Below are 27,638 nucleotides of genomic sequence, written 5' to 3'. Positions count from 1 at the left end.
ATGAGCACTTATTAAAGTGTAATTTTTGACACTTATCAATGACTTAAGTACATTTCTGCTGTAACTGCTACTGTATATGGTATTGCAGTGTCACGGTTCTGTAGTGTGGAATAAATAACAGTTTTAAAAGTGATCTCAGTTTAAATATTACAACTGGTGTAATCAAAACAGATTATTTTCTGCAGAAGTGTGTTATTCAAGAACAGTCCAGTCAGGCATTGATGTAATGACAAGTTCTATATATTTCAAATTCAAACTTGGAGGAAAAATTTGCAACTTGTGGAGGACTCCATTTTGTCTGGTGTTTGAAAGCATTTTCTAGCAGTTTTATTTACTGTGTTAATTTAAAGTAGTATGGTATGTACTACTCAGAGGGCCATTTGTCTCTTGAAAGAATGGGTTATACAAGATTTTGTACAGATATAATGGACAGACTAATCCTTATCTATTGAGAGTTAAAGCATAAGTGAATATGATGTTCAGATACTTTTGAGAATGGAGAAAGTTACTACTCTGAGGACTGAACCTGTAATATATTTCCCATAGAAGAACTCAGGCTTTGGAAAGAGAAAATTCTCATACTCTTTTTATTTGAAGTGAAAAACATTTGTTTTTTTTTTTTTGTTTCCCTCTCCAGAGATATGCAGTCATACTATGTCTTCGTGAGCTCATGGATGACAAAAATGGAATCCATCTTGTCAAAGGAGCAACGCATGGATAAGTTTGCTGAAGATCTTTCTAACCGCTGTAATGTCTTCATTCAGGTGTGCAGTCTTTTAATGTTTTGATACAGAAAACAATACCAAAAAAGATGTTTTCTTGCAAGCTGTTGAACATTAAAACAAAATACTGAAATTCTGTGGTTATCTTTGTGTTAGTTTACAATCTGGGAAATCTTCTAAAACTAAAAATGTCCAGTTGATACTCTTTTGAGTAAATCTGTAAAAGGTGTTTTCCACAAGGCACGTGGGGGAAAACAAATCTGACTAAATATTCAGTGCTTAAAATTTTGAAATTTTCTCTTAGGAAATCTAGAAGGCTTCATTTTCTCTGTGGTAAAGGTGTTATTTTTCCTTTCGACTCAGTCAGGAGGTATATAAATTGGACTGAAACAGTGTGTAATTTGGCTTTATTTAGCACAATACATATCTCCAGTAAAAGGTTTTGTGTTGTTTCATTGTGCTTTGCCTATTGATGGTACTTTGCAAGAATCTTACTATGTACTGAGGCAGCTGGTTTTCTTTTTGGCCTACTAACAGCATGTAGTCTTGATGTAAGATGTCTTATTTTTTGATAGTTTTGTTATGCATCTGTCTGCCTGATAGAAATCTGATATAAATAGGCATGTGATAGAAGCATGATCCTGGATCTTCCATATCTAAAGACACACATGTACTAGGACGTATCTCTTTTATATTGGAACAATTTGCAATCGACTCGTAAGTTTGCCCCTTAGCAAATTGAGTTTCCTAGACCACTTGTCTTTTCCTAGTCTTTTTTTTGTTGTTACAACTTTTCCTTTGAAGTAAGTTGATTATCATTTTTGTCTTCCTGTACATGGTCAACAGTGATTTTTAAGCTTGGCAAACTTTGAAAAAGGTTGTTGTAGGAATGATGTGGTTTTTTTTATTGTGGGATGGACAGTTCTATTTAGAAAGTGTATAGAACTGTGTAAATACTGCTGGTGTATTTATTCTATGAAAGTTTTAGTTTTTGTGATAGTTAGACCTATCAGGCGATTAATTAATTCACTGACCTATGTTTAATTTGAATGACTCTAGGAGAGGTTAATGACCAGGTGATTTATTGACTCCTGGGAAGGTTTGTAATGTCTACATGATAAAAAAAAAAAAAAAAAAGGTCTCATTCAGGTTTGAGATCCCAGGCTTCTTGCTTAGATGGAGTGATTCTCTATTAGAGGCAAAAGTTAGTTATCTGGTACGTATGAAGGAAAACAGAGAGGACATATTTGGTATATTGTAAAAATATTTGCTTCTTTTTCCCCTCTTACTTTATTTTTAGGGTTTTCTTTATGCATACAGTCTTAGCACCATCATTAAAACTACAATGAATCTCTACATGTCAATGCAAAAGCCTATGACCAAAACCTCAGTGAAAGCTCTTTGCAGGCTTGTGGAACTTCTGAAGGTAGGTCACAGAATGAAAACTGTTGATTTCATGTAGGTTGTCACAGAGAACTTTGATCAAACGTCACAACTTATTTTAAAAATAGGGAAAAAAAGGGTGGGGTGGGGATGTTTGTGGAAATGGTGGAGTGGAGAACCTGAAAGAGGAAGTGCTTTTGTGTGGCTTCTTGTTCAAGACTGGTTTTGAATAGAGAACAGAAGGTTTGGGAGACAGAACTGATTTATGTAACTTCTAACCAGTTTCCTTAGTTGGTGTATTCTGTTTCTTCTTTTTCTAAAGAGGAAATACACTGTTTTGGGATTCCTTTCTAAAATTACGTTGAACAGAATTGGATTATTTATAATAATAAAAAAGAAAGTGCTAAACAAACCCACAAAACTTCTTTGCACTCTTGAATGGTTTGATTTTCTCAATTTCTGTGACAGTTAATGGCAACTGACAGTATACTGGAAGTGTAAAGGGTCTTGTATTTGCAGTGTGGATGAGTTAGCTGGGATAAATGTAAATTCTGGAGGCAACAGTTCTGGTAACTACATCAACTATTGTGTTTTGGCATTGACTTAAGGCAATAGAACACATGTTTTACCGAAGAAGTATGGTTGTGGCAGATTCTGTGACACACATTGCTCAGCATCTGCAGTACCAGGCTCTTCACTCTATTTCTGTAGCCAAGGTATGTAACTCAAATTCTAATAGTTGTTATTATCTAAGTGTTTTTTATTGAAATCTTAATTTCAAATTAAAGTACTTTTCTTGGTTTGGCAAAACTGATAGGTATCTAAACTTTCCGGTAAGTCATAGGTTTGCCTTAAACGTTACAGCACAGACGATGGCTATCTATTTTTCGATCGAGTAGGGGTCCTCTCTTCCTCTCAACTGCTGCATCTCTTGTTGCATCCCTGTTTGTGTTCTTTTCCATTTTTATTTCTAGTGATTTTCAGCCTGACCTCTTTTCTGAATCACATTCTAAAAGCAATCTGTTTTAAGTTCAAGCAAGCAGGATGTTATGTATTGAAATCTTTTTGTTCGCTTGAGAAAATAGCAGTAGTTAATATATGGTGGCTTACAGGGCTTTAATGTGAGCATAAATTCACTATTTCTCTCAGTGAGATGAAAGTGCTTATGGTTGTGACATACCATAATAAGTACGTATTTTCTTTACAGAAAAATATGATTAGTTTAATACACATTTTGCTTATCAGCTCTTGTATTTCTGAATTCAGGATAAAAGGAAAATGAGTTTGTATTATACCTGTTCTGATGTATTGCTGATTTTGTTCTTTCATTGTCTTCAGTAGCCAAATTACAAAGGAGGTATGCCATTGATATCGGTGCAGTTATAAAACTTTCTTTTTGTTTTGATTATGTTCATTCAGAGATTACAGTTTAAACAGTAGATTTCTTTAGTTGGGAAACTTGTTTGATATGTTTGAAATTTGGCTATAATCTCCATTTGTCTGGCAGTTCTACATTTTCTGGTGTAAGCCAAAAATAAAATTTTACTTCAAAAAGCTGATATGTATCAGGAGTAACATCAACTAAAGAAGTTCAAAACTTCAAAGTTGCTAAGAAAAACTGCATGTCTTCAAAGAAACGGTTCATGTGTACAGATAACTTCATAACCTTTTCAAATTATATATGTAATTGCATTACAAATTATTTTTAAATGCATAGAAATATGCTGATACTTGTGAGTGGCTATCAAATGGAACAGATTTGTGAACAGATCTTGATATTTTGACTACTTTCCTTCTCAGAAAATATGTAACGGGCAAATGCTGGTAAATAGAAGAGATCATAAGTACTCATCTTTTTTTATCTGCTGTACTTAGAAATGTGTTTAGCAGATGACAAAGTCGAGTAAAGGTCTAAGGCATATACTTTGCATAGCTTTAGCATTGGGGTAGGAGTTTCACATTGAGCACACTTGCTTAAAGTTGGAATAGTATTTAACTTTCATGAAACTGTGCCTCTTCTGAATAATGCTGCTACTCATGAATAAATCTGAGAGATCAACTTAGCCAGAAGACTTGGCTTCCTGCATTTGTTAACGTGAATTTTTTGGCATGTAGTTTCTCTGATAAACTAGAACTTGTATAAAATCAGAAGGTATCGTTATTACCATGTTTATACATCTTCTGGCTCTTTTCCATAAATTGTATTTTTTTTTATTTTTACTAACAATAGGAAGCTACTACTTGTAAGTAAATGAATTAAACCTCAAGTGCATCTTAGAACAAAAATTGGCATGCAGTTTACGCAGTGTTTCTATAGTAATATGACCAGACCCATGTTCATGCTGAACTGCGCATATTCCAAGCTTGTAGATAGATAATACCACTGAATTGACAGAAGAAGTTGATCTGGGTTCAGTTAGCTTTGTTCACTAAATCTAATTTGTTTTCAGAAATACTCAATTTATGACAGATCTATAAACTTTGAGAATAATAGGTAAGATATAGCTTTTGGGCTTAGATAACTTTTCTCTGAATTTCTTTGTCTTTCTGTCATCAAGAAAAGAGTCATTTCTGATAAAAAGTACAGTGAGCAGCGCCTGGATGTCCTTTCTGCTTTGGTATTGGCTGAGAACACCCTCAATGGGCCGAGTACAAAACAGAGGCGACTAATTGTTTCCCTTGCACTGAGTGTGGGAACACAGATGGTAAGTGCCACAATTATTCCAGACCTTCACTTATTTAGAATCATAGAAACATTTAGGTTGGAAAAGACCTTCAACTGTAGTATCTTATTAAAAAAAATACATATATATAAGGTTGTCATCTTTTTCTTCTAAACAGAAAACTTTTAAAGATGAAGAACTCCTTCCCCTTCAGTTAGTTCTGAAGAAATTAGACTTGATCAGTGAACTTACAGAGCGGTAAGCAGTGGCACGTGATATATATTGGAGAAGGTGTAGTGTCATGGGGGGAGCTGGGTCTTCTTTGTGCAAATTGCAAAATCTAGTAGCTGCATGCTGGTCGTGATTTTTATATGTATTGTAGACCAGGGATGGACAAAAAGAATTCCAGAGCTAAACCTGAAGCTTGGTAATCTTTGGGTAGGAAGTGCAAGTCAAGTTAGGTACTTGACTTTGACCACTTTGAAATTCTGTCACTTCCTGAGACATGTAGATGGCTAGGCTTTATGTTAAGCTAAAGTCCTCCTCTTAACCCAAGCTCTGATCAACTGATCACCAGAGTTGTTCATAAATGTTAGTGTAAGTGCACGTACGTGTAGAGTCTAGTAGCTTTTGAAACTACTAGGCCTTTGGCCATAAGGCAAACTGAAGCAGTCAGTTCTCAAATATGAATTTGCTATGGCTATTTTTGGCATTTTGTCACTTCCATTATGATTAGTTAGAAGGTTTTATCAGTCCTTAGAGGAGATCAGGCTGTTAGTTCACGTGTGGCACCATGTTTTTTTCCACTGTGAGTGTAGTTTTAGGGGGCACTCAAGTAACATAAAGTTAGGCATCTGAAAGCCAGGTGAATATCTGTTACGTGCATATTTTATGGAGAACAACAAACATCACCAGTGGATGACTTGTGGGAAAAATTACTGAGATAAGTATTGCACACAAGTTCTGTAAAGAAGGGCCTGTTTCTCCTTTTTTGGCTACAGAAGAAGCTTAGAATATGTGTTTGACTTCTAGGCTATTCATTGCATGCAATAAGAAAATAATTAGTTAGGATTTTGTTGTAGAGTAACAGTTTATTTTTTTAAAAGGCTGACTAAACCTTGTTTCTAAACCAGGGGTGCTTTGTTTCTAAATAGGCTAATGGAAAAACTGAAGTGCTGAATACCTTTATTCAAGAACTTTGCTTTGAAGTATGTTGCATCTGGAACGTTAATATAAACATGTAAAACTTAGGCTTGAAGAGCAGTTGTCTTTAAACACACTGAAATATGTATCACTGTGTTAGAAGAATGGCTTCTTCCAGTTCTTTGTCTAATTAGTAATCTTGTATTCTAGAGTTCGAGCACAATGTGACTGTTGTTTCTTGTACTGGCATCGAGCAGTCTTTCCAATCTATTTAGATGATGTGTATGAAAATGCAGTTGATTCTGCTAGACTGCATGTAAGTAATAATGTTAGTAGTGGGAGGGATTCACAGGAGGAAAGGGAAAAGATTAGTCTGCAAATTTTAGGGGGAAAAATAGAGCCTCAAAAAAATCCCAGATGAGTTACTTCTGATGCAGAAATTTCTTCTCAGTCTGGAGGATATAAAAACAACTTTTGTTCCAAGTCTAAAGAAAGTATTTATGTTAGACTGCTGTAAAAATCTCTCTTACTGTCTGCCTCCTTGTTCATCTGTTCTTCGTTCATTTTAATTTGAAATTAACACTTTTTGCGAGACTTGAACAGTTTAAGTCTTTGTTCGCAGTTGTGGTTAATTTATTTCTAAAGCATATAACACCATCTTCAGTGATGCTGTGTGGGATAGTTGCTCTGTAGCTTCTTCCACCACACATCTCCTGTTCCCTATTTGTAAGGGAACAAATTTGCTGTAGCAGTGAATCATGCTTTATCATACTAATCCTGATAAAATCAATTATCTGATCCAGTATGGTGCACGCCATAGTCAATTACACTATGATTAGAGTACAGATCATTTAAGCCGAAATGGCTAATAATTATGGCCTTCCAGTGAATGGATCAGTAGCAGCTAAGTACTTCAGATGAGCATGTTAAGGCCAGGAAGCTTTAGTAGTAAATGAAGTCTGATTTTGATGAAAGTGGGAAGACTAGTGGTTTTAATTTGTTTGTTAGCTTTGAACCCAAACTATTTGAGATGTTGGTATGTCTGTCAATCTGTTGGTTAAGCATAAAAGCTTTTTTTTTTTTTTTTTTTCTCCAGTATATGTTCAGTGCACTGAGGGACTGTGTACCTGCTATGATGCATGCAAGGCACTTGGAATCTTATGAGGTGCTTCTGGAATGCTATGATAAAGAAATCATGGAAGTGCTCAATGAGGTAATTTATTTCAAATGGAAGAGAAAGGCAATGCTATGGAGAATGTTTTAGGCCAGTATCTACTGTAGCAGACCTGACATGATGTATAAAAATAGCTTAGCAACCTTGAGGTGGTGTGAAGTATTTCAATAAATAAGAAAATTATCACTTACTATCTTGAATATTTAGGATGTTATCCATGGTATCAGTGTTGGCTAGGAACATAGTACGGCATACAGAAGTGCATTTTGTCAAATCAGCTTCTTTTAGTGTATATGCATGGCTTTTAGTAGCAGAGGCTCTGTAAATGTAGATGGCCTCTTTTGTGACTCGCTATCTAGAATTATAAGTAATGTTTGGCAGAGAGAAAAATGTGAATTCAGATTTCCCAAGTCTTAGGTTTTAACCTTTGAACAACTCTTTTTTTTGACTAGTTCAAAAACAAATATTACGTATTTTGTGGAGAGTTGCTGAACGAGGTCTTATCTAGGTAGGTAGCCCTAAATCGTTCTTCTTGAGATGAGAAGAAAGGTCAGAGAACATATTTGAAAATAGATGTTAGTTCTGTTAACAGAGCTCTGTAAGTAGGCACTGAATATGATTTTATTTTTAATCTCTCTGAATAGCATTTGCTGGACAAATTATGTAAAGAGATAGAAAAGGACCTGCGGTTGTCAGTTCATACGCACCTAAAACTGGATGACAGAAATCCCTTCAGAGTTGGTATGAAGGATCTAGCTCACTTCTTCTTTCTCAACCCAATACGTTTTTTCAACCGATTCATTGACATAAAAGGTGAGTTCTTATGCACTTTCTTTATCCCATTACTTTCATCTGTCTTATGCTTTGGAAAGAAGTAAAATGATATAGTAAAGCACACTTCCCTAACTAAACTGGAATGATTATTTTAGTTCATCCTTTTATGTGTTTACAGCTTATGTAACTCACTATTTGGACAAGACCTTCTACAACTTAACAACTGTGGCTTTACATGACTGGGCTACCTATAGTGAGATGAGAAACCTAGCAACTCAGCGCTATGGTTTAAGTATGACTGAAGCACATCTTCCCAGTCAGACTCTGGAACAGGTACAGTATCCACTGGATGAGAATCACTTGTTCTGTTATGCTATCGTATTTGCTAGCTATTCAAAGGACTGAGACAATGGAATTAAAGTCCCTGAGAACAGAAAAGAGTTTGGGGAAAAATAATTTCTGGATGGCTTCTGAAACAGGATCTGTCTTTGGAGATGCTTAACACTGCTGCCAGTTAAGTTCATGTTGGTCTAAAGGATATCATTTATTTTTAACATCATACTTACTAAAATTAAGTCAGATGTACAAAGTCAGAACACTTTCTTAAAATTCCAATATCAACACTTTGACAAATAATACATCTACAATATGACAATCGTTAAGTGTAGAAAGATCTGTGACTTGCGGGTCTCTTCCCTGTTTTTATTGCTTGCTTCTCAACAAGTTCTTGTTAGTGACGATCAAGTGAAACTGTTTCATAAGGTGGCTATCAAGGACTCCAGGAGATCCCTGCTTAGCTTAATAGTAGCATGACTCAGAGAAACTTTGAACTAAGGTTACATACACAGTAAAGTTACAGTTTCATCAAGTTAATGGTAAAGGCATTCACTGTTTATAGGGTGGATGTAAAACAAATGCAACTCATGTTTCTGAAGTAAAATAAATGCAACTCATGTTTCTGAAGACTTTCATTCGAGTATCTTGGATGTTTTAGAATGTTAGCTTCGTCATTTGGGTTAGCACACTGGTGAAAGCTCTTAGAGATACAGCCTCTTTTTCTAACGTTCCTTCCTGGCTGTTCCTTCCGAAGTTGGAAGACGGCATTGAACTAAGAACTCCAGCTACTTCTTGGTACAAAAGCGCTGTGGATTATAGTTTCTGTTTCTGGGTTTGGCTTTCTAGCACCAATAATGTTTGGCCGTTACATTGTTGTAAAGACTTACATCATTTGACAACATTGGTTTCCTAGCATTCGTTCTAGTATAAGCTTCAAAACAAAAATGCACATGCACACACGTGTGCACCCTACCCCCCACAAAGTCCTGGTACAATCTTTGGAAATAAAGTGTATAGATTAAACAGGATCCTCTCTGTGCACAGTGATACTAAAGGGGCTTGTTCAAGGGATTATCAAGCAAAACAAATTTCAAACTGATATTGTAAATAAAAAATTCAGTCTTCTAGACATATTGGGCAAAGTGACATCAAAAAGTAGCTAGCTGCTTAAGTCTCGATAGAAATTTGTGTGTCTATAGAAGCCTCAACAGTTGTCTTCTCAAATCTGAGGATGCATCAATTTATCTGTTTTTTAAATTTGGGTATGTGGAATAGACCTGTGGATTCCTTGCTTTCAAGGGAAGTTGGAAGCAAAAACAGGCAGAAGTGTAAATGTAAAATGTGAGCTGAACTCACATTTAAAAATTGTGCAGAGAGTCTTCATTTTGAAAAGGGAAAATATTGTTTCCTAAAATGCTTTGAAGTAACAGAAATGCACAAATAATATTTTCATGTCTTAGTGGTTAGGCATGTCAGTGGTTCCTGAGAATTATTATGATAAAAATTCTCAATATAAAATGTTGTTTCAGGGTCTGGATGTTTTGGAAATCATGAGAAATATTCATGTGTTTGTGTCTCGCTACCTTTACAATCTGAATAATCAGGTAAGATATATTCTGTACGTTTTTTATGGATTTGTCCAGTCTGAAGGGAAGCGCAGATTACACATACAAGATAGTAACCCAAGCTGAACATACGCAATGACAAACTGTCAAGTAGCTACTGCTGCTCTAGAAGATCTTTGGGGATACTGTAGATACGTCTTGGAAAATGTTCTATAAGCATGTTTTGAGTATTGTGTGCCAGTAGGATCACTTAAACTCAAAAATTCCAGTGAAACTAGGAGAAAGCAGCAGAGATGATTGGTTGCTATATAAGGATGTGTTAAATAAATGATTCTTCAGCTTGAAAAAAATGATATTTTTGATTTTTGATCTTTTTTTATATTTGAAAAAAGGATGGGTTATTGGAGTTCTGAAACAGTGAATGATATGGAAAATATGTACAGGGAATGACTTTGTGGTTTCTCTCAATGCAAGAATGAGGGCCCCTTCTTAAAAATTATCAACTTTCTGACAGAAAAGTACTTTGTCTTATATCGCATAATTTGGTAGTGAAACTCATTGCCGTGATATACAATAGGGCCAAAAGTACAAACAGTGCTAGAAGAGTTTAGACTAATCATTGGAGGATAGCCTCAATAAATATGACGATTCAGGTGAAGCATCTGCCTTGGAGTTGTTGAACCACAACATTCCAGAAACTGGTGGAGCATACTAGATAAAGTTCATTGTATGCGTGCTTTTTCTTTTTTTCTTTCCCTAATCACCACTTATTAGCTTGTTCTCAGAAACAGAGTGTGGACTACCTAGATTGGTAATTTATCACAGAGTTAATTTTGGGTAAATAACATTTTTTCCTCTCTGCGTATTCCAGATCTTCATTGAAAGAACTAGTAATAACAAACACTTGAACACTATCAATATTCGACACATTGCTAATTCAATTCGAACTCATGGAACAGGAATCATGAACACAACAGTGAGTACATTTTGCATATTTGTTGGATTATTCTTTTCCTGAATTCCCCTTCTTAATAGCGCGCAAAAGTGTACTGCTTAAGGGCATGAGTAATGCTCCAAGCTCCTGCATCTCCCAGTGGCTTATTTGGTTGTGCAGTTCTAGTAATGTGAAAATAATGGTTTTTGTGTATTAATAAGACAAATCAGTTCTTGGACAATACAAATCCCTATTGTAAAATCTCTTGGGAGTTATGTCACTTCTGGTTGTTACATAAAAGTTGATGAAGAGATCTGTAAACACATCTAATAAGATACTGATGTTCTGGTGGGATTGTGACCTTCAATAAACATGAAAATAAACTAATAAACTAACAGAATATTTTGATTCCTAAGTTGCTGCTTATTGATACTTAATAGGCAGATACTATCACTGTACTTAAATCTAGTAGACATGAAATGTTAATTTTAAGTTGATCTTATAATCATTAAGCTTAAATATCAGCTTTTGAGTGTTTGAAGTAAAGCTGCAGATCTATGACAATTTGCTAGATATCTGTAGTGTAGATGCTCACTTTAACTGGTAGAAGGCATTCACCTCTTTAGGTGTTAAATGAGGGCACTTCCCACAGCTTGCTTACTACAGCGGGAGTTTATCATTGTGGTCTTCAGATTTGCATACAGTGCCAAAGTTCAGTTTAGTTTCTTTTCAGGTTGGTGATTTCAAATCTTCTGTTCAACTTCTTTCCACCTCTTTGCTGCTTTATTTTTATCTCTCTTCTGGCTACATTTAAAAAAAAAAAAAAAAAAAGGTGGGGGGAGGACTTGCTGAATATTGAACTCACTTTCTCACTCTCAAGTAATTTTAAAAATGGAAATAATAGAATCATAAAATGGTTTGTATTAGAAGATACCATTAAAAATAATCTAGTCCAGTTTGCCCCTGCCATGGATGTGGACATCTTTCACTAGATCAGACTGTTCATAGCCCATCCAACCTGACCTTGAACACTTCCAGAGATGGGGTATCCACAATTTCTCCGGACAACCTATTCCAGTGTCTCACCAGACTCGCTGTTTTAAAAATAAATAAATTCTTTCTGATACCCAATGTAAATCTACCCTCTTTCAATTTAAAACCACTCTGATCAAAAAAAAAAAAAAAATAAGTCTTTCTCCATCTTTCTTAAAAGCTCTCTTTATATGTTGAAAGGTCACAATAAGGTCTTTCCAGAGCCTTTTCCTTCCAGGCTGAGGGAGCTGTGCACTTCCTTCTTACACTTTAGTTTGACCTTACTCAGCTATGCTGGTCTCTGGCCTATCTTGTCTGACGGGAATTCCACATGGGAATTGAGAGCTCTTGTGCTCTAAGAAAAATGTCTTTAAACATCTGCCAGCTCTGTTCTGCTCCTCTATCCCTGAGGGCAGTTTCCCAGTGGATCCCATCCACTAATTCCTTGAACTGAAAGTTTGTATTCCTAAAATTCAGGGTCTTGACTTTACTCTTTGCCTGGCCTGTATCCCTCTGGATCCTAAATTCCACCAGGGCATGATCACTGCAAGCCCAGCCTACAGCAAATCTTGACCTTTCTAATTAGCTCATTGGTGTTGGTAAGCAGTGGGTACAGAGATGCTTTTCTTCTGGTTGGGCTATCTTATCACCTGGATTAAGAAACTATCCTGGACGTGCTCCAAGAGTCTCAGGGACAGTTTATAGCTTGCTGTGCTGCTTTTCCAGCAGTTGTCAAGATGATTGTAGTCCTCTAAAAGGATCAGAGCCTGTGAGTGTGTTGCTTCCTGTAGTTGAAGAAAGAAAGCTTTATCAACATCATCCCCTTGACTGGGTGGCCTGTAGTGAACATCACCCGTGAAGTTTCCTTTGACTTGGCCTCTAATTTTCACCTACAAGTTCTTTACCTGTTCATCACTGTTTCTCAGACAGCTCTCTGCAATCTTTTTTTTTTTTGTTGTTCGTTTGATTTTTGTTACATAGAAGACGATCCCTCAGCCTCTCCTTCCTTGCCTGTCCCTTCTGAACAGTTTATAGCCGTGGATTGCAGCACTTTAATTGTCTGATTTGTCCCACCAAGTTTCAGTGATAACAATTAGATCATAGCTTTTTAACTGCTCTGACTTCTAACTCCCCTCATTTGTTACCCACACTGTGTGCATTGATATAGATGCACTTCAGTCAGGCTGTTTACCACATTGCCTTTTTAGAGGAACGAGCCTTAATTACTCTGAGACATTTCACGGGTGTTTCCCTGTTTGTTCCTAGTACATCAGCAGCCCCAGGATCTTCTCTGTTACTCAAAACTCCATCTCCTTCTCCTCCTAAGCTCAGTTTAAAGCTCTCTTAGAAGTTGGGCCAGCTTGTTGGCAAGAAAACTCTTCTTGCTCCTCATGGACAAGTGAATCCCATCAGCTCTCAACAGACATGGTTTCTCAAAGGTAGATCCATGATCACTGAAGCCAAATCCTTGAGCATGGCACCAGCTACACAAGTGATGAGGAGAATAAGGTTTTCATGCTTCCTTTTACTATGAGAAATAACTTTCCTTGCACTATTCTTCTGAGAATGATTTTGTTAGTGGAATAGTTAATCATGGGGGTTTTGGTTACTCAGAAAGTTGTCTTATTACTTGCTTTATTTCCAAGTGATGTGGATTTTGCTGCTTTATTCATGTCCGGTCGTCATTAAAGCTTTTTATGCAAACAGGAGAAGTAAATGAGATACGTAGGGTGGAAGTGTACTTCTGTCTTATGGGAGAGTATTTTAGAAAATTTTGAGAAAATGAAAAGGTATGTTGGGACATTATGCAGATTCCATTACTTGAAGAGTGAGGAAGTCGAGCATGTCTGATGCCCTTTTCAACTCAAAATACTTGTATTGTTTCAAAAGGACAGTTACAGGATATTCCAGACACAAAATAATGGCTGTGTGGGGCAGGTCATCGAATTGAAATAGCTAATCTGTTCCTTGATCCCTCTGCCCTTCCTGGAAGACAGTAGGTCTTCCCGGAGAAGGTTTTTTCTTTATTCTTTAAAGCAGTGAAATAGATAAGTTGAGAATAACAAAACGAAATAAACTGAGAAATAGATTTCCTTTTTTCAAAGTTACGTTATTATAAATACAAGTTGTATTGGAAGCTACAGAACAGGGGTCACTAGAGGTGTATGTTACTCTGCCAACTTTCTTGATTTTACTTTTTTTTTTTTCTAGGTCAACTTCACTTACCAGTTTTTGAGGAAAAAATTTTATATTTTTAGTCAGTTTATGTATGATGAACATATCAAATCCAGACTTATCAAGGACATCAGATTCTTCAGGGAAGTCAAGGATCAAAATGATCACAAGGTATAGTAATTTTTGAAGGATTGAGAGTAACCTGTCTGAAAGAAGCACTTCTTTCACATGACTAAAGGCGGACTGGACTATGCACAACTTTTCTGTTATTTAAACATATAGTTCCAGGCAAACTGAAAGCTTTTGTCCTAGCACAATAGAATGCTTTGAATTTCCTTGCTCAGGATGGCTTGGCTTCGTTCTGTTTCCTCCGTGAATATTTTCTTTGATGTTATGGAGTTGGTTAAAATTATTCTGTCAGTGACCTGAAAACAATAATTTGCTGCATTTGTGATCCATTAGAGGCTCTAAACTTCAGGTTCAAATCATGCTTAACAGTTACTGTCAGTTTTGAATAATAAGATTTTACAGATAGAATCCAAAATGATATGGACATACGACATTTATTCAAGTCAGTCAGGTTTTGAGGACTAGGGTCTGATTTCCTATGCCAGAAAATTGGTTTCTCAAAAATGTAACATGCAATGTATTTCAGTAAAATATGCTATCAGCTTCTTTGCATGTCAAGTGTTTTTTTTCTTGTAGGAATACTTTCTTGTTCACTGTAACATTTCTATTTCATTTTTCAGTTTGCAGAAGTGACTTGTCAAATGATTTTTACAAACTAATAGAAACAGGCAGGTGTGTAATTTAAAATAAAATGCTGAAGCTGTCACTGAGGTAGGGATACACTGCAAATAGAATAGTATTGACATGATGAAAAAATAGACTTTTTAAGGTTAGCAGTTTTTTTTTTACAAATTACTGTATTTTTTTTTTGTAGTATCCATTTGAAAGAGCAGATAAATTCAACAGAGGCATCAGAAAACTTGGAATAACCCCAGATGGCCAGAGCTACCTTGACCAGTTCAGACAACTCATAAGTCAAATCGGTATGAAATGCTATCTAAGACAATCTTATAAATGTTAGTAAATGGAAGAAGTCTTCATAGTCTTGTAACTGAACTCTTAGCACAGGCTAAACCTAGTCAGATGGAAAGTGCTTCACTTGTACCCCAGGGAAAATAAATACTCGTATCTAATGCACAGGACTGGGCCTTGCGTGTCATAATCTAAAATGTATCTACAGCTTGCATAGAACCCAGTTTCCTTTTAGGTTCTCCTTTTCCTTATGGAAGTTACTTTTATCCAGATTGCGTATATTTCCCAGTAAAATACTCTTCATATTTTTCAGGAAAAAGCTGTATATTTAGCCAAAGTAACTTTGAGTAATGCATGAAATTATGACGGTATTTTCAGCCATTGATACTGTAGATGTGTAGGACTGATCTGAACTTAATGGAACTCAATGTGCCTGGAGGAAAGATTTTGTACTATTTGGCCCTTAGGCTATCATGCAAGTGAGCTCAATGTTGCTAGATGATGATCTTGTGTTTTACTCATCTAGACAGACTTTTTACATCAGTTTTCAATGAATGTCTTTTATCTTTTTTTAACTCTGCAAAGAAACTGCTTTAAAAGCTGAAATACCGTACGGAAACTTTAAGTCATGTTTCAGAACTTGTAGGAATGCTGAAGTGTGTGCATATGTGTGTGTATATATGTATATATATTTAAATAGTTATAAATTCCTTCTGTTTTTTCCCTTGTTTTTAAAGGCAATGCTATGGGTTATGTCCGAATGATAAGATCTGGTGGACTTCACTGCTGTAGTAGTGCAATTAGGTACTTCCACAAATACTTGATTTTTCTGTTTTCTCTTATTCAGTCCTTTGTTCCCTATTTGTGGTGATATTCCCTTGAAAAGGTTCTCACCCACCTGCCATAAATAATATATAATTTGATTAAATATTTAAGAAGTCCATTTTTATTCCTTCATTGAAGTAGAATTATCAAAAATATTGCCTGCATTCAGATCTGCTCAATGGTTGCCTTAAAACACCAAAAATCAAACAAATTATAGGCAAATACACTGCAAAAGAATTAATGGAATGTGTATGTAAGTCATTAGTTCATAATTAAGTAATTCCTAATGTTAATCACTTCAAGAAGGTGCATTAAAAGAAAAATAGGACTAATCTTGAAGAGCTTAAAATTGAAATTAACACTTCCTTGATACAATCATCTATCTGTATGTAAAGAAGAATATTTTTGTACAAGGTCATTAAGATCTAGTGACTCTTACATATCAGCATAGTTGGTTTTCTTGCAAATGTTAATAAATTTATAGTTACCAAGGACAAGTGCTAGAGAAAGGAGATGGTAGCCTAGTAAAAGAAGTATAAATAATTTTGTGTGTATTTAGAAGTGGATTTAACAGGACTCAGATGAGAATAGAATTGCAGATAAGATTATGACTTCAAACAAGTAGTTTGAGCCCAGAAGACTAAATTAAATATACTATAAACTATGTTAGATACTTCACTGAATATAACCAGGTGAAGATAATCGTAACAAACAGTAAGTTTTCAGGTTTGTTCCTGATCTGGAAGACATTGTTAATTTTGAAGAGCTGGTGAAAGAAGAAGGACTCTCAGAAGAAACGCAGAAAGCAGCAAGGTACCCTAATATCCTGCTTTGAGGTCTGGGGCAGGGTTGGGATGAGAGAGCTGTAATTCTAAAGCTGTAAATGCAACTGTTGGTTGCTTGCGTGTGTGCATGTGTTAAAGTAATTTTATGCAAAAATGTGTTAAAAGCATAGAAAATATAAGCAGTTTTAAAAATGAATATAAAGTATCATTTGTACTAAGAGACTTGTTACTGAATCTGGTTTCTTGATAATATATTTGTGATTTAAAGGCTAACAAGTGTTTCTCACCACCTGTCTGACATCTTTTTTTTTAATATTCAGGGCCTTAGAGAAAAAAAAAAGTATTCTATAGAACGCTTTTGAGGAAATTAAATCAAACTATATTATTCAAGGTGGCTGTAGAGGCAGGGTGTCACCTTGGACTCTCTTGTCAGAATATTGGGTTGTAGGTGTAGCCAAAGGGTGAAGAGAGCATTTTTACTTGGAGAGATGAGTAAGTAAAGAAACTTCTAGCAGAAAACAGGTAACACATTGCTTATCCTTTGCAGGCAGTTGGACTCTGTCCTCAGTGACCTCACACGTAACTTTGCAGAAGGAACGGAATACTTTAAAATGCTTGTGGATGTATTTGCTCCTGAATTTCGCAGCCCAAAGAATATGCATTTGCGGAACTTCTATATAATCGTTCCCCCACTGGTTAGTATATTCATTGTTTGTACCAGTACTTTAAAAAAAAAAAAAAGTCAAAGTTTCTGTTTCAATGTTTTGTTTATGGCTATTGATTAACGTGTTATGCTTTCTTCCTTAAGTATGAGTAGACCTGTGTTGAGAACTGTTCTGCTGGTAGTTGTCCAAAGCCTTGTTTGTCTTTTCAGTTCTATCTGAAGGCCTAAATGGTCTAAACAGATTAATTGCATGGTAGGTATAACATCCCATTTGGGGTGGTCTAACCCTGGCAGACAGCTCAGCACCACACAGCTGCTCCTTCACTCCCCCCACAGTGGGAGTGGGGAGAGAATTGCAAAGGTAAAATTGCGAGAACTCTTGGGTAGAGCATAAGACAGTTCAGTAGGTAGAGCAAAAGCTGTGCACACAAGCAAAACCAAACAAGGAATCCGTTTGCTACTTTCTATCAGCAGGCAGGTGTTTCCTTCCAGGAAAGCAGGGCTCATCATGTGTGACAGTTTCTTGGCAAGGCAAGCGCCATCACTCCAGATGTGTCCCTCTCCTCCTTCTTTCCCCTCAGCTTCTGTTGCTGACCATGATGCCATGTGTTATGGAACATGACATTCCATGTATTTGGGCATTTGGGGTCAGCTGTTTTGGCTCTGGCCCTTCCCAGCTTCTCATGCACCCTCAGCCTCCTCGTTGGCAGGGCAGCATCAGAAGCTGAAAAGTCCTTGACTCTGTGTAGGCACTGCTCTGCAACAGTGAAAACAGTGGTGTGTTAGCAACATTATTTCCATCCTAAATTGAAACCGCCAGCCTATACCAGCTACTATGAATAAAATTAACTGTCTGAGCCAAAACCAGAACACCATTTTAGAAGCTAATTTTAGAATGTCAGATAAATATATGCCACGAATTTAATAAAACTGAGAAGATGAGTATGTCACGGTGATAGAAGTGAAAGACAGTAAAGGGCTAAGGCAAACACTCTGCACTTTTTGATTACAATTTGTGGAATTTTTTCTGATTAACACAGTTTCGAGAAAATGCCATCATTTGATGAAAATAAAATACATTTCAGTGTAGTTAAGTTGAAAATGTTTCATAGTTTTTTGAGAAGTTGTTAATGTACTCAGATATACATGTCTTAGAGTAGCTACTGCATACAGACAAATACCCATTACTTAGTGTTAGTACCTGGATCTGTTGTTCAATATCGTTGTAAGACTGACTAAATCTTTTTATACATTTCTAAATAAAGTGAAATAATGCACTGTAGCTTTAAGACAGTGGTATTTTTAAGCTTTCCAGGAATCCTGGTTATTCTAATTATCCTTTATTTATGTACATGTTTACCTTTAATCAGTAACAGTCTGCTAAGTGATAGTCTCACAAGAACAGCAGATGTACCTTATGTTTTTACTTATGCAAATGTTTTCCAAAACTTAACTTTCTTCCTCGAAATTCTAGAAAAAGGACAAGCTTTTCCAAAAAAATGCCTCATGATGGGAGACACAGTTAGTATAGATAGTGGCAAAGAATTATATCTAACAGCATGTGAATATCTTGTAGTTTTTTTTTTTTTATGTCTGCTGATGACTCCAAGACAATTTTTTCATTCTTTCAGACCCTCAATTTTGTAGAGCATTCAATCAGTTGTAAGGAGAAGTTGAATAAGAAGAACAAAAGCGGAGCAGCTTTCACTGATGATGGTTTTGCCATGGGTAAGTTTCAGCTTGCTGACTAACATTTAGGTAAGCCAACATAATGGCTATTTGCAAGAAATGTTTGTCTTTTATGTGTGTGTTCCCATAATATAAATTTGGATTGTCTTGGCTCCAGCACAGTGGACTTGGGGTCTATTTTGTTCAGAATCTCTTAAGCATGGAATAATTGGTTATGGCAGCAGCCAGTTTTGTCGTATGTCAGTACTCCTTGGTTTCTTTCAAAGCCTGCAGGTCTCAGCAGATGAGAATTCATGCAAGTCTTTGGATAAGTCATGAGGCTTTTAAAAATCGAAGCTTGTTCTTTATTACAATTCTTTTTTCTGTTAGATTTAAATGTAAGTTAATTGCAATTTAAATTCTAATTGCATGGAAATTATCAGTTTAAACTGATCCATTAATAACATTCACAAAATGTTTTATAAATTGCATGTTGACTTGGCACATGGTTTGTTAATTACTATAGGTGTGGCTTACATTCTGAAGCTTTTGGATCAGTACCAGGAGTTTGATTCCCTGCACTGGTTCCAGTCTGTTAGAGAGAAGTATGTGAAGGAAATAAGAGCAGTAGCTAAGCAACAGAATGTGCAGTCCATTAATCAAGATGAAAAACTGCTACAAACTATGAACCTTACTCACAAGCGACTGGAAGTTTGCTTACAGGTATAGCATGGGTCTAGTTCTGTTATGTGTTGAGTTCAGCACAGTTCAGGGAGCTGGTTTCTGAAGGAGATTATCAAGAACAAACAACATAAAGCATTGTCTAGAGCAACAATGCTAAACAAACAAACAAAAAAAAAAATAAAAACAGACTTGAGGTGTACTATCTGAAGGGATGTCATAAGCATTTGTGGTATTTGTCTGAGTCAGGAATTTGAGTTGTTTGATTGGAAGTCTTTGTCTAACAGACAAAAATCGAATGCAACTGAAACCTAAATGTTTAAATAGGAGCTAAAAACTTTTTTGTAAAATCTTAGTTATAAGAAATTTAACATAACACTGTGAACCCTCAGAGTTGCTTGGGTGTTAATTCGCTGAATTACTGAGTTTGACAGCATACCAGCTGTCAAACAGGAGAAAGATACACTTAAATTTTCAAGTGTAGTAGTTCAGGTTCTATCTGAGATATAAAAGCCTGTCTCTCTCATTTTGCTTTTCATTTGAAGGGGTTACGGGACAAATCTGCAGATGTTTGTTTATAAATAGTCGGTGATTACATTCTGTAAAAGCACAGCTGTTGCTAGAATAGAGAAAGCCCTGCATGACTGTACACAAGCATGTATATCACTGAACCTTGTTTAGAAACTGATCTACCTCGCAGTCATCTAAATTATTGGGTTGCGTAGTTTTCCATGTGCAAGTTGTTTCAAATTCTCACTGTGGCTACAAACCTCACATCCAGCCCCAGTGGATTAGTCACAGGTTTATTGCATCGATGCTGCTTTGCTTAAATTACTCTTTAGAGATTCTGGCTGACTTACGCTTTTTGTAAAATGCATGTGGAAAGGGTATGAATGGAGGAAGATTTTCTACAGCACATAAGTGATGTAGATACTGAAGTCTAGTTGCCTTTGATGCTTCTGAAGAATATTAATCTGTCTACAAAGTCTTTCTTGTGATACACTGACACTTCTCTTCTGTATCTTTTTACTTAGGAATTTGAACTCCTTTATTTTTCATTAAGTAGTGCAAGAATTTTTTTCAGAGCAGATAAAACTGCAGCAGAAGAAAACCAGGAAAAGAAAGAAAAAGAAGGTGAGTGAATACTATGTGTAGAACACTTAAGTTCCCAAGAGTGTCTTAGTAGGGAAGATGCTCTTTTCCTTTTTTCCATAGTTGCTTTCTTGCTATTGTGTTGAATCAGTATTACTGAGAGAATTTATGAGGTTCAGGATGATTAAGTAGTCAAGAACAGCTCAGGAGTCCTTCTTTGGAAAAGTTAAATTTCAAGCTGGACTTCTGGAAACAAACAAGCAAAACCAGGGACATGGAGAATGCATACTTGCAGCAGTATTAAATTCAGTAACTTTAGCATCATATTTACCCTCTCCATTACTAATGTTGTTAACAGTTTTTTTGCACAACCTTTGATGTGAAATTGGTGTTTTTCATCTGCTGTTTAGTAGCTGCTTTTCAACTCACATAGGCAGATAATGGAGATATTATACGTGACTTTCACATGTGTAATATTTATGATATGTTTTGGTCTACCATTGAATTACATTCAACGGGCAAGATCTCTACTTGTGATATATACTCTCTTGACTTAGGTAACATGGAAATTTTGCATTTTACATTCATGCTTATATAGTCTCCCTTAAGAATTATGGGAAATTCTCTTGGGTTTGGAAAAAATCTTAAAGAAATGAGAAAGCTCCCAAGGATTACGATGTAGATGTTCCGTTACAAGTTGCTTAGAAACTCGGTTCTCTCATGGCTGAATGTAGCAGTGTTTAAACAATGGAAAACAATTTACCAATTCTGTTTAGTTCTGACAAAGATAGAAATGAGCTGTGAGGTTACTGTCACTGAGACAAAGATCACTTTTCTTCTGTACTAGGAAGACATTTCATAAAGAAAAATCTTTTAGTATGAACTTATATCTGACGTTCAGTGGTGTTTCTCAAATGAATGTGCTACTCAAAAGTCAACTATGAGCATTGTGGTGAGTAGGACTAGATATACAATCCTTGCTTCTTTAGGAGAGCATTCTGTAGGACAACAGTTACTTATATTTCAGGTAAAATATTCACTGTCATGGTACATGTTGAGTTCTCTGAAAAACGTGTTTTGTGGTGAGGGAAGCTGGAAAGGCATACCAGCCTGAAAGATTTGGACATGGTTGTATCATTGCCTTCTACCACAATATTTAGACTTGGGCTCTGCAAAATGTCTGAGTACATGTATGTAATCTTTACACAAGTAATCCTACTGATGAGAAGAAACCTTACAACCCAAATACAAACTTCTTCATAGTGCCAGGATCCTTTGTACCACAAGGTCAGTTGGCATACGTGACCATGGTATAGTGTTTCAAATGTTTTATGAGAGCAACATGATATATATGCTAAGACTGTTTTTACTGCCTTGAGTAAAATGTTAAACATAATCCATGCCTCCAATTTTTATTTTTATAGAAGAATCTGTTAAAGCAAGCAACGGAGATCTTTCCAACTCTACGCCTGCAGATCCTGTTGTGAAATGATATGGCTGGTATGGGTGATAATTACTTACTCAAATAATTCATTTTCTTGTCAAAATTAGTAACACTCTGTAGGGGTAAAAGCTCTGCATTCAACTTACTTGGTCCGTAAAACCCAACAGAAAATGTATAATAGTATACTAGCATCCAATGACGCTAGGTCTGTTTTTGTTCAATTTTCCTTTAGAAACTCATATTTTTCAGGAGTTACTTATCTACAGCACTTTCTCTAGATTGAAAATAACTACATAAAATATAGCTTGGAGGTAGTTATTTTGAATTACAGATGTATACCGAAGAAAACTACTAATTTTTAGATGCTTTCTTGCATCTCTAACATACTGTTAAAAAAAAAGAAAAAAGACTCATAGGCCATTGATCTAAGACTTGAACTTGTACATTTATCTGTTCAACAAGAAATAGAAAACTGAAGAAAAATATGGTGCAATATCTGTTGTCCAGATGTGGGTATGCAGTCCTGTTATATTTGCTTAATGCAGTCACAAATTACACTGTGGGTATAACAGTGTACCTTGTGAATGTATGTTAAAACTGTTGCACAATGTGGAAGTCCTTATTAATGTTTTATTCCACAAAACCTTATTATTAGTATGGGATTTGCACTCTGGGAGCTTAAGACCCTGCCAAGCATTTACTTTCCCCGAATCTTCCCCCCCCCCCCCCCCCCCCCCCCCCCCCCCCCAACGCCAATATCAGAGACAGGGGAAACCAGAAAAGTGAAGATAACAAACTACTTTTCATTTCATACTGAAGGTCTGATTTGCATCCACAGAAGTAAGGAAATCAAGAGCCAAGACAGAACCACAATCAGCTCTTCCTTTTATGACCAGACACTGTGTGATGAGTGTCTGTACCTATTAAGTGATCTTATACTTCATGAATATGTTGTGCCTAACTGCAAGTTTCAGCCTCAAATCTGTGTTTCTTAGCCTTTGTAGGTCTGTTGTATTGTCTGTGTTGTTAATACAGTCTTACATGCCTGGTTATTAACAATAATTGCACTGCAGGCTTCAGAAGCTGCTGAACACTGTGAGAACTCTGTATAAATTTTAACATCTGTTAATGCCTGCAAGTAGAGGTTTCTAGGTTGTACAAGAGTTAACTCAGATACCTGACTTAAGTAAATAGCTAGACTTAGCTTAAAAGTAAACACCAGTTCCATTAAAAGATACTCTTGTGTTTTAATCTCCCAGAACATAAGACTTTTAGGTTTTACTAGCTAGAAGAAACTACTCTAGTCTGCCTGAGAAATTACTTTTTGGTTTTTGGCATTCTTAACTGTATTTTAAGACTGTACTTGAAAGCTTCTTTCATCTCTTCTGATTCCACCCCTTCTCCCCCGTCAAAAAAGTAATGCTTTAATATAAATGGTTCAAATTGCTCCCCCCACCCTCGTGTCAGTAGCTAAGACAATTCCTGGCAGACTTTTTGATTCATTCTTTCTTGCGAGTCAGTTCAGCATTTGGAAAACTAGGACAAATTTTTTGTTGCAACTGGAGAGAGACCAGACTGATGAAAGTCCTTTCATTGGCTCTGAAAACATGACCCAGAAGCTTTGTGGACTGTTTAAATCAGCTGGGCTCATTAAAGGGTTTGTTTGTTTGTTTAACTGCAGAGACTGCCCTAAAAAATGCTGCATTACTTGATTTATTTTTGATAGTTTTTGTCATAATTTATGTATGCTTTTTTTCTGACCAAATTGTGCCCGCACTGAATGCGCTCAGTAGTGTTGCTGAGAACAGCAGCAGCAGTCTGGCTGTTCCTAATAATTTCCATACTGTTGCAATTGCAGTGTACCTACTTCCAGACTCCTGTCTCATCTGAAGGCATGGAAGTTCCTGCCTTGGAGTGGTCAAGCACTATCCTGATTCTGCAACAACAGCAGACTCACACATAGTGTTTGTTTTCCCCCCAGGATGGACTTGCTAGGTAGATACATACAGTCAAGGCATTACCTGTGCTCTAATGAAGTCTGCATTTCTATTTTTCCTTCTCCCACATTTTTTGGAAAGACCATCTCAGCTAGGTTATGCTCCAGTTACTAATGTGCGTATGATGGTGAACAAATTCATGTGGTTCTGGTAATGGAAATTCTACAGAAAAGACATGAGCTTATTTTTATAGAGTCCTGTTTGAGGTTGGGACTTGAATGTATACTATATGTGGCAAAAATATATACATACAAACAAATATGTACAGTGATAATAGAGCTATTCTTGCTAATACAGGATTGTAGTTTATTATATTTACACTTTTTGTCATGTAGCAGCACATAGATAACGAAAGCTTTCGTCATCTGAAATACAAAGTGGGTCCTGGTTTTGGATGGCACTCCTCTGTCCCAATTATCTGGAAGGGGTGCAGAATTCTTGTTGTGGTGCTACTCTTTTCATTGCTTTTGCCCTCCTGCGCTGATTTTAGGAACAAAAGGGGCTCCAACAGGTTGGCTGGAGATGATGATGGATCTAAAAGTAATACAAAAAGAATCCTCCAAACTAAACTGAACTTGTTGCTCACCCAAAATTGCGAGAGGTGAAAAAGGGAAGTGAGGATGATGAGTTTACTGCAGGGACATAAAATGGATCTCTAGTTTTCTTTCTCCTTCAAGTCAGGGGCAGAACAGGCTGAAGGCCAGTCTACCTCCCTGAGAAGGCAGCTGCCACCGCTGCCCTCCTGCGCTTTGTCTTGTGACGAGGCTGTTGTAGGTGGAGGTGGTGGCAGCAGCTCCTCCAGAGGTCTTGAAACCTGCTTCTGATATGGTGCTGTGTCCTTTTATGCCAGAAGCCACGCGGCTGCCTTGCCTTCCCTCCTGGTGCTATCAGGTAGGGGAAGCAGAGCGCAGCTGATGCCCTCGTTGCCTTTCAGCCCCCAGGTCAAAAGGCATCTGTCACTGACCAGCGGTGCTGAGCGATGGCCCCAGCAGCACCCAAGTGGTCTGTGCTTCCCTGGGAAGCAAAGTGCTGGTGTGTGTTCAGCTTTGCTTGAAGGGTAGGTTCCAGAGGTCCTAATTAGAAGTAAATTTGAGTTTTCACCTGATGTCCATCAACAACAGCTGTCTTCAGCTTCTCAGGTACAAAGGACCAAATGTAACAGTGTTTCCTAACTCATTGTACAAAAGGGTATTTTGTTACCTCAGTCTGGTTTGTGAGTAGAGTACCTTATGTACATAAAACTGTTAATAAATGTAATTTTCAGAACCTCATTCTCAGTGTCTTCAGTAACAGCACTTCAGGAGGTTTTAATTTTTTTAATATGACAGCTTCAACTTTTATTTAAGAAGAAGTGTTTGTGTCAGTTACTAACAGTTGTCTTCCATGGTTCTTACAAACATTCAGCAACCAACTAAACGAATTTATTCCATGTCAAACACTCGCAAACTGTAATCTTTCAGATGCTGTAGCACATATTGTTTACAGAAAACCTAGTTTCCTATTAAGTGCTTGAGAAGAGTTAAATTCAGTTGAAGAACATCAGCTATTTGTTCCAGTTACCTTATCTCGATTAATATAAACAATGCCACATATGGATGCCCTCCTGCCTCTCCCCCCAGTACTCCTATTTATTTTTGTTTGTTCTTGCAAAATGCAACTTCATGGAGGGGGAAAAAATCTAAACTTATTAGCCAAGATACACAGCATTTAATTTCAGGAATGTATTGTGAAACTAGTCAATGTACTAGAGACTGATAATCTAGCATTTTATTGCTCAGCTTCTTAAAATTGAAGATTGCTGGTAGATTTTCCACTGTTGTACGTCACCACAATGTTAAAAATACAAAGAACTCTATAAAAGTACTTATTTGTCTTACAAGTTGTCTCTGGCAACTTAAGAAACCTAACCGTAGAAAAACTGCACACAGCTAACATGCCCCACTTGTTGACTACTACTGATGTTTGCATGTCAGTGGTATTTAGAATAATAAATCAAGGAGGTACATTATGTCCATTATTTAATTACAGAACGTGAGTGCGGTCCCCATAAAGGTAAGAGTAGGCACTTAAATTTGTTTTGTAAGCTTATTCCAGATGCAATATAAAAATAGATTATATTAATAGGAAAAATTTAGTGTTTAACAAATTGTTTTGTAAATAGACTAGCACAAAAGATAAATCTTGTTACACTTAAACTAGACTAAAAATAACTTCATCTGAAAATAAAGTAAATAGTGCATTTTTAACCTTCATTCAGATGCACATAATCATGCAAACTATAAAAACTGACTAGGGTAGGAAGTTCGAGGCCTGATTTTTTTTAAAGGAGCTGACAACTTACAATTTGTACTAATTTCAGCAGAAATGAAGGCTTCTCACTGTTAATCTGCAGAAGTAACATTAACCCTTTGTGGCTGACAGTTTTGCTGTCTGAACTGCCAGCAGCAAAGGGCTAATGCTGAAACATCTCCTAGGATTGTCAGCTTCCCTGACCCCCTCTACACTACACATTCACAAATGCAAAAATTCCCAAAGGCCAAGGTTCTGCTTTTGTTTCACTGTAAAGCCAGAGGAGACTCCACTGCAAAGACACCACATTCTCTCTAGCAGGATGACGGAAGCTGGCCTTGAGTGTGCACAGATGATTTAAAAACTGAGCTTCTTGCGAAGACTCCCCGCTTTTCCTGCTCCCAGATAGGAGGTAGGAAAGGTCCAGGAGTTCTTATGCTTCTGATTCTTCCCCTTCTTCATGTGTGGTTCCGTCCTCTTCTGACTGATCGTTCAGAAGCATGAACTTTCCATCATTTGTTAATGGCACAGACTTCATTAGCTGAGCTAATGCTTCTGGGTCCTGAAGAAAAATAAAGAGGTCAACAATATGTAAAAATGGGTCTTTTATTTTGAACTTTATATTGCTGAGAAAGACATGGAGAATACCTTAACTATGTGGGTAAGTTGTTATATTTATGCTTATCGACTATGACAAAGCTCCACCAAAAAAAGCTGTCACCAAAAGCAGAAAAGACAGACATTTATGGGGAATCAAACTTACCTTCTGTGCCTCAATGATTTCTTTTCCCAAGCTAATGGCGTAACAAATCTAGAAAGAGAAATGTATGTGAAGGTCAGGGTTTTTTTGTTTTTGTTACGGGTTTTGCTGCTTAATCAGGACTAAAACACAGAAGCATCGATGCAAACTTAGTTTTAAATACAGGTGTAAAAGGAGAGGTAGAAAACCAATTCACTGTAATAACTACATAAAAATAAAGCAGTCTTATTTCAAAGCTCTCTTAGAGATGAACTAAAGTTTATCTTTGTACTCAGTTTTTTTCTGTGTGTGAGCTTTTATTCACTAAGTTATTTCCAAACCTGGGAATCTCCCCTAGTATGCCTCAGATTATTGTTGTTTAAGAGAAAAAATTCTTCAACATCTTCCTTATTTAGAAGTCTCTTATTACAAGACACGCAGCAAGCGCCGCAGTGCTGTTAACACAGTATGGCTGTCTTTTTGGTGAGAGCTTTCTAGCTGTATTTGTCTCG

General features: G+C 36.6%; 2 protein-coding genes across 4 annotated transcripts in view; one reads left to right on the top strand and one right to left on the bottom strand.

The window, feature by feature from the left end:
• Positions 1-25,364, top strand: part of WASHC4 (WASH complex subunit 4) — a 43,152-nt gene extending 17,788 nt beyond the window's left edge. The window contains exons 14-34 of one of the 3 annotated variants that reach the window (XM_048075025.2): positions 638-764; positions 2,023-2,148; positions 2,714-2,821; positions 4,664-4,810; positions 4,947-5,026; positions 6,122-6,227; positions 7,008-7,124; positions 7,730-7,898; positions 8,038-8,192; positions 9,725-9,799; positions 10,632-10,736; positions 13,938-14,072; positions 14,845-14,953; positions 15,680-15,746; positions 16,494-16,580; positions 17,100-17,247; positions 18,848-18,944; positions 19,411-19,607; positions 20,600-20,699; positions 22,082-22,157; positions 22,940-25,364. In XM_048075025.2, coding sequence (XP_047930982.1) covers positions 638-764; positions 2,023-2,148; positions 2,714-2,821; positions 4,664-4,810; positions 4,947-5,026; positions 6,122-6,227; positions 7,008-7,124; positions 7,730-7,898; positions 8,038-8,192; positions 9,725-9,799; positions 10,632-10,736; positions 13,938-14,072; positions 14,845-14,953; positions 15,680-15,746; positions 16,494-16,580; positions 17,100-17,247; positions 18,848-18,944; positions 19,411-19,607; positions 20,600-20,699; positions 22,082-22,149 — 2,323 coding nt within the window. In that variant the 3' untranslated portion in view covers positions 22,150-22,157; positions 22,940-25,364. Of the gene's footprint in view, positions 1-637; positions 765-2,022; positions 2,149-2,713; positions 2,822-4,663; positions 4,811-4,946; positions 5,027-6,121; positions 6,228-7,007; positions 7,125-7,729; positions 7,899-8,037; positions 8,193-9,724; positions 9,800-10,631; positions 10,737-13,937; positions 14,073-14,844; positions 14,954-15,679; positions 15,747-16,493; positions 16,581-17,099; positions 17,248-18,847; positions 18,945-19,410; positions 19,608-20,599; positions 20,700-22,081; positions 22,158-22,920 lie in introns of those variants that run through there. The other 2 variants (XM_048074984.2, XR_010831660.1) reach the window with 2 other exon arrangements.
• Positions 25,365-25,444: 80 nt separating this feature from the next.
• Positions 25,445-27,638, bottom strand: part of APPL2 (adaptor protein, phosphotyrosine interacting with PH domain and leucine zipper 2) — a 37,576-nt gene continuing 35,382 nt past the window's right edge. The window contains exons 20-21 of the mRNA XM_048075086.2: positions 27,151-27,198; positions 25,445-26,949 (exon numbers count right to left, since the gene is read on the bottom strand). Coding sequence (XP_047931043.1) covers positions 26,821-26,949; positions 27,151-27,198 — 177 coding nt within the window. The 3' untranslated portion in view covers positions 25,445-26,820. The remainder of the gene's footprint in view (positions 26,950-27,150; positions 27,199-27,638) is intronic.

Source organism: Anser cygnoides, chromosome 1 (genome assembly GCF_040182565.1).
Source record: "Anser cygnoides isolate HZ-2024a breed goose chromosome 1, Taihu_goose_T2T_genome, whole genome shotgun sequence".
Taxonomy (NCBI): Eukaryota; Metazoa; Chordata; class Aves; order Anseriformes; family Anatidae; genus Anser; species Anser cygnoides.
The sequence above is the reverse complement of the archived record's forward strand: the minus strand, read 5'-3'. Positions and strand labels throughout refer to the sequence as shown.